The sequence below is a fragment of the Pseudophryne corroboree genome, chromosome 7 (genome assembly GCF_028390025.1).
Source record: "Pseudophryne corroboree isolate aPseCor3 chromosome 7, aPseCor3.hap2, whole genome shotgun sequence".
Taxonomy (NCBI): domain Eukaryota; kingdom Metazoa; phylum Chordata; class Amphibia; order Anura; family Myobatrachidae; genus Pseudophryne; species Pseudophryne corroboree.
Window position 1 is genome coordinate 129,980,796 of NC_086450.1, and position 7,268 is coordinate 129,988,063.

General features: G+C 44.4%; 1 protein-coding gene across 1 annotated transcript in view; it reads right to left on the reverse strand.

The window, feature by feature from the left end:
* The window catches only part of SLC4A10 (solute carrier family 4 member 10), a 562,469-nt gene extending 556,765 nt beyond the window's left edge, over positions 1-5,704 (reverse strand). Inside the window, exon 1 of the mRNA XM_063933638.1 lies at positions 5,421-5,704. Within this exon, the coding sequence (XP_063789708.1) occupies positions 5,421-5,468 (48 nt within the window). The 5' untranslated portion in view covers positions 5,469-5,704. The remainder of the gene's footprint in view (positions 1-5,420) is intronic.
* Positions 5,705-7,268: the final 1,564 nt, after the last annotated feature.

A 7,268-nucleotide genomic window follows, 5' to 3' on the forward strand; every position in this document is an offset into this window, starting at 1 on the left:
TGAGAAGAATCACACTTCACCATCTACTGTAGTAGTCTGACGAACGAATTTGAGTTTAGTGGATGCCAGCAGAACACCAGGAGAAATAATGATCTTTGTTGTTCTTCATAGTTTGGCCTGAACCCCGTAGTTCCAGATAGGAAAAATCTTAATGCATACAATTAATAGAAACAATGACATTGCAAAGGATTGTGTGCTTTTAACTTCGTGGCAGCAGTTTGGGGAAGGCACCTTCCTATTTTGGCATGACAATCTCCCTGTGCACAGGGCCCACTAAAAAATGGTTTGCTGAGTATGGTATGGAGAAATGTAACTGTCCTAATCAAAGAACAGGCCTAAACTCATTGAACACCTCTGGGATGAACTGGAACTCAATTATGAGATAGGCCCGATCACCCAACATTAATGCCCACCCAAAATTATTTTTGTAACTGAATGAATGAGAATGTCCCTAGCAGGGCACATTAAGAGAAGGAGGGACCCTGTGTGCAGTCTCTGTCCGATCCAGCAATGCATGGGAGTAGACTGGTGCTGTGCCAGAGCTTAATGCACTATGGCCCTTTTCCCTGTGCTTTCTCTATTGTGCATACAGAAATCACCAGAAAAAAAGGCCACTGCCAACGCAGGACTCCGGAGAGGTGAGTACTGAAGACCATGACACTGCTCTGCTGCCATGTTTCAAAATCAGGGTGGAAAGCCTTCACAAAAGAGTGGTAGCTAATAAAGCAGCAAAGGTTTACCAACACCACATTAATGCCCATTGTGTGGGCCATGTATTCAATATATGTACAGGAGCAAACACAGGATCATAAAGAGATGGTTACCTTGTATACATTTGTGTATATGCATATCTATCTATCTATCTATCTATCTATCTATCTATCTATCTATCTATCTATCTATCTATCTATCTATCTTTCTGTCTCTCTATCTATATACACTGGTGTATTTATAATGGGTGCTGTGTTTTCGGTGGTCTAGGGGCAATAGCGCACGTGCGCGCGGGGGGGGGGGTTCTGAGTACCCAGAAACCCCCCAGACGGTCTGAATGTTTTTATGAGATGGAGAAAGCTCTGTCTCCATCTCTACACTGATTGCCGCGGCCAGGTCCGGAGCTGTCGCACATGCACGGCAGCTACTCAGCCATTCAGTCAGAGAGCTCTGCTGACTGTCAGAGTTCTCGGTGCTTTAGATCGGAGATGGCTGGATATGTGCTGCTGCGCATGCCTAGCAGCAGCTCTCCTGTTGTCTCTCCTTCTCCACTCCCCTGCCCGAAGCAAGCAGCAAACATTGTGGTGTAGTGCACACTACAAGAAGTGCACACTACAAAAAGTCTCCAGGAACACAATATAGCCAGCTGTGGCTTGCAATGTATCCTATTTGCGGGCAAAATATAATTTACAAGGGATCAGGGGTTTCCATATATGTACCTCATATACTGTATATGTGGATGTAGTATGGTATGCCGGCCGCCGGGCTCCCGGCGGCCAGCATACCGGCCCCAAGATCCTGACCGCCAGCATACCGACAGCTGGGCAAGCGCAAGTTTTTGTACTCTACTACGTCTTGAGAAAGGGGTATATACCCCGAAACATCGATTGAATAGACCTTCTTTCTGAAACTTCAACTGCCTCCCAAGGGCCATTCATTGTTCCTGTTGGTGAGATATATATATATATATATATATATATATATATAAAAATACACGTGTGTCTGTGTAAACCCACGTCTACAAATCCTATGTTTGCCCCTGAGGGGGGCCCACACCGCATACATTGCACCCATTTTTTTCAATACTTACCCTCTGGAGTCCCGTGTCGCAGCAGCACTGCAGAAAATGTCTGCTGCACTATTTCCCCGGTGTATCGCTGTGAAAATGGCTGCTGTGCCATTTTCCCAGACACTTGCGCATGTACACTAGACTCTGGGACAGTGCTAGGGCCCCTAGTGACCCTAGTGCCCAGCGTCAAGAGCGTTGCTGGCTAGAGAGGAGGGGGCCCTGAAGGAGACTGCACATGGGCCTCCTCCTCTCTGAAGATGCCCCTGTATATATATATGTGAATTTTGCACAACAACTATCTCAATGAAAACATTATTTACAATATAATTTTCCATCCTTCTTTTCATCTACATAGAATCAGGGGCATAACTATCTTGTGTACAGACCAGGAGCACCTTAAGAGAGGAGCTGAGCACTTACTGGCAGTGAACTTATGGCCTAATTTATGATTGCATGGAACTGCACAGCTGCAGGGAAGTGGCTGTGCAATTCTGTGTTATTAAAATTCTAATACAACATGAGCATTCTGTAAGAGATAGACGCCTCCTGTTTGTTTTTGTGAGATTTTAGTGCTGCATCTGAGGACAGTGGCACTGAGAGGTGGGGGGCAGGTGCTTTTTACCCAGGCCTGTTGGAGTGCCCCAGCAAAGCCAAGGGCCCAGTGTCCACCCTTCTCCCCACCTGCTTGTAAAGCAGAACGTGGAACTTTGGGCAGTGAGAGAGAGGAGACTGACTGCTGCAGCAGCCTCTATGCCAAGCAGAGCACACGCTGCTGTGTGCTGACTGGAGAGAGAGGTAGGTTCAGAAGCAGTAGTTAGTCCTCTCCCCCGGCATGATGTGCTGGGAGGAACAATCGCACCCGCACCCCTGTCACCCATAGTAACCATCACCGGTGCCCCTTGTGCGCAGTGCACAGCCGCACATATCTTAAACTTTTTTGTATTTTCTAAGGAGGGGATGTGGTCAAACCAGATTGGTTTTGTCTTGTAAATGATTGCTGCATTAATAAAAAAATAAAATAAAAAAAAACAGGCAGACTTGAACAAAGTACCACAGCTCCGACAACTTGGAGGCAATTACATTTAGCCCCAAGACTACTTACTAATCTGAAGAATAGAAAAAAGAAGGCAACAATGATGATAATAATAATAATAATAATAATAATAATAATGATTTAGTCACTTCCTACAGTTCACAAACCTCTTAGATTGTATACTCTTTTGACCCTCATTCATTTCCCATTACTGTATACTATGTATCGCAGGTAACTTGTCTGTGAAATCACTGAACTGTTGTTCTACACTAATGTAATGCTGATAGCTATTAACATGCCTATTTATACAAGTTGCAAAGGCACATGCACAACCTGTCCTCCTTTAACCTTCCCAAATCTCTCAAAAAATATTACATATGTTACCAAATTATTGGTTCACCTGTATAGCATACATACATAGACAGGGTTGGACTGGCCCACAGGGGCACAGGGGAAACTACTGGTGGGCCCCACTACCTGGGGGCCCTCAGGTTCCAAACCGTGCACTTGATTTTCTAAGCTACATAAAATGTATGTTACATTATATGGCACAGGACTATGAAGTATTTTCTACAGCGCATTGCTGTTATTATCATGCATGCACTAGCGGTATTTAGAAGGAAAAAATAAATAAATATATATATATATATATATATATACTGTATCTCAAGGGTCCCAGCCCATTCGCGAATGGTTAGGGAAACCAATGTGGTGGCTGGCCACGCCCCCTCTGGAGACTGGTCACACCCCTAAATGTGGGCCCCTACCACAGCATTCCCCCGGTGGGCCATTCTTGCCTCAGTCCAACACTGTACATAGGGGGTCATTCCGAGTTGTTCGCTCGCAAGCTGCTTTTAGCAGCTTTGCACACGCTAAGCCGCCGCCTACTGGGAGTGAATCTTAGCTTATCAAAATTGCGAACGAAAGATTAGCAGAATTGCGAATAGACACTTCTTAGCAATTTCTGAGTAGCTCCACACTTACTCGGCATCTGCGATCAGTTCAGTCAGTGTCGTTCCTGGTTTGACGTCACAAACACACCCAGCGTTCGCCCAGACACTCCTCCGTTTCTCCAGCCACTCCCGCGTTTTTCCCAGAAACGGTAGCGTTTTTTCGCACACACCCATAAAACGGCCAGTTTCCGCCCAGAAACACCCACTTCCTGTCAATCACATTACGATCACCAGAACGAAGAAAAAACCTCGTAATGCCGTGAGTAAAATACCTAACTTCATAGCAAATTTACTTGGCGCAGTCGCACTGCGGACATTGCGCATGCGCATTAGCGACTAATCGCTCTGTTGCGACAAAAAAATAACGAGCGTACAACTCGGAATGACCCCCATAGAACACAACACTACTAATAGACTCATCCAAAACTACTCCCAGGCATCTTGTTTACCCAAACAGCCAGATTAGCTGCAAAGAAACGGCCCCATTGTAATGGCCAAATAGAATTAAAAATGGATTAAAGTAAAACAGCATTTTACTACATTTCTTGAAATTACAATTAAAAAAGTGTAGAAATGGCTTGTTTGGCAGAAAGAATAAATGGAGAGCCAGCCTTCAGCAGAGATGTTCTTTTTTCCAACAAGCTATACTTATGAATACTTGACAATAATTAGAGATGTCTGTGACACAGAAAACAAGGTCTTTTCTGAGGCTGTTACATTGGAATAATCAGCTGTGCCAGCGCTGATTAATTGACTGATTTAGAAAGCATGGGGATATTGTTCCTCTGCAAAGTACATGGTAATTTACTACATTTTGCACCCACACAAGGTACAGTACCTTTCATACAGATGCAATTATAGCAAAGCCACTGCAAGCTAGTTATTACTTTGCCTATGGAGAAGGCTATAAGGCATAACTGCAACAAGATGGAAATGACCTGCCCTCTGACAGCAGTGCCAATGCAGTCTGTAGTGTGCAATATTTATTTTGTAACGCGTGTGCATCTCAGACAACGGATGGGAATGATAAGACAACATCAATTCTACAGCGAGATTTCACTTATACATTGGTGAAATCACTGAGTGCAACATATATATATATATATATATATATATATATTTATTTATACATACAATTATCACATAATAGCTACCATAATTGTCAAACACGAAAGCATCCATTTAATAGGCTTATTAATGACTTGTACCATTATCAGAGGTGTCAATAATGGATATATACAGTATATAATACAACAGTATGATATACAACAGAATGTCACCATACACCATGGTACGTGCAATGTGCTGTTCTGCTGTGCCAGGCTGCCACTGATAAACCTTCCCTGCATGGCATTATTCTTGCATAGAATATCGTGTCTAACGTTTCACTGAGCAGATCTATTATTTCTGCGATGATTAACCTAACATCCTCACAGGTGCACTTGATACAATGAATTGCAAGCTCCTACTGCTAAATGATACAGTGTAACAGATCAGAGAGGACTGCTCCTCTGCTACAATATCCATTTATTGAGCAGCAGGCATCCCCCATCATAGTCTATGCTCAGCCCAGTGTATAGGGGCTCATATACATATTTATCACAGACAGCATCACTATTGAGGTGCAGAAGAGGAAGGGGTGGGGGTACCTTACCGTTGGCAGCAGTGGCTCCATCTGTGCCCCTTGGTCTTTGATTTCCATGGCTGTATGTGATTGTGGATGTCCTCCCCGGTTCTGCAATGAGCTGTCTCCGCAGTGTCTTCAGTGTTACAGCTTAGTATTCGTGTCAGGTAGCTGTGGAGCAGGAGGGAATTACACACACCAAGTCATACAGCCGTCACATGGCTCCTGCTCTGTGTGCAGGCTGAGCTTGAGTGAGGTGCCAGCCTTGCTGGGTCCTGTACAGTGATGATGCCCTAACCCTGCCCACGGCTGCTTAATGCTGCCCTGCCACAGCCTGCTAACAGAGTCACATGGGGCATTGCTGTGTGAGATTAGACGTGGAGGAGTTTCCTGAGGGAAAGCATTTGGGGGGAACAACGAGTGGCACCAATTGTGTTCAGTCATATTAATTGTACAGTACACCTACCTACAGTTCTTATTACAGATGTGTTCTCATTCACCTAGGGTTTTTGCACCATGTGGTGCAAGACGCATGGCACAACTGATGCAGTGCCATGCAAAGTGAGATTTAGGATGGGCTGTACCAACCTTACACGGTACATCCAGCCACACATCACACTAATTACATATGTACTAACATATGCCATTATTATCTCAAAGGGCATCTTTCCCGATAAGAGCTGCCCTTTGCAATGCGCTCCAGTCCCTGGACTTTCGGGTTTATGACCCAGGAGATCCTCTGCACATGCGCAGTGATGTGGCGACTGCAGGGGATGCTGGGAGGGATTCGAGCGGTTCTCTCTGATAGCACTGATGTGGAAAGAAACCCCTAGGCTTCTATAGAGTAATGCCAGCTTTTGCCAGTGTTACCATCCACATCAGGATCCCGGTGGCCAGTTCTTGGTACATACGAGAAATGCTGGAAAAACATTTTTTTTAACCGCGTTGTCCTGTTGGTACATCCAGCTTGGTCTTTCACACTTTATGGGGTAAATTTACTAAGATGGGAGTTCTATTTAAGATGGGATGTTGCCCATAGCAACCAATCATATTCCAGGTATTATCTTCTGGAAGGTGCTAGATAAATGAGAAGTAGAATCTGATTGGTTGCTATGGGCAACATCCCATCTTAAATAGAACTCCCATCTTAGTAAATTTACCCCTATGTCTTTTTCGTACAATATTGCATATTTTTTGCATCACAGCATCACCAGAACAGGTTTGTGGTGTACTGGGGGATTGGAATTTGTACTTTTGTCACAATCATGGTGGTGTATTTACAAATTGTTGTGTAGTACTCTCCAGAGCCGGCCCTAACCAATAGTACCAACTAAAATGCCACACAGTAGTGCAACCTTATTCACATTACATCACACGATAGTACCCCCTATATAAGTTCTGTCACACAGAAGTGTCCCTTTTTCACGTTTTGCCACTCAGTACATTTACCTTATTCATGTTACGCCTCACAGTAGTGTCCGATATTCACATTATGCCACCCCATAGTGCTCCTTACTCATATTACACCACCTCCTAGTGCTCCTTATTCACATTAGGCCACCCTGTAGTGCTCCTTACTCACATTACGCCACCACCTAGTGCTCCTTATTCACATTACACCACCCTGTGGTGCTCATTACTCACATTATGCCACCTCCTAGTGCCCTTTATTCACATTACACCACCTATAGTGCTCCTTATTAACATTCCGCTACCCCATAATGCTCATGCTCCTTATTCACAATATGCTACCTCTTAGTGTTCCTTATTCACATTATGTCACCCTGCAGTGCTCCTTATTCACATTACAACTAGTGATGAGCGGGTTCGGTTCCTCAGAATCCGACCCGCCCGAACTTCACCTTTTTTTTTACACGG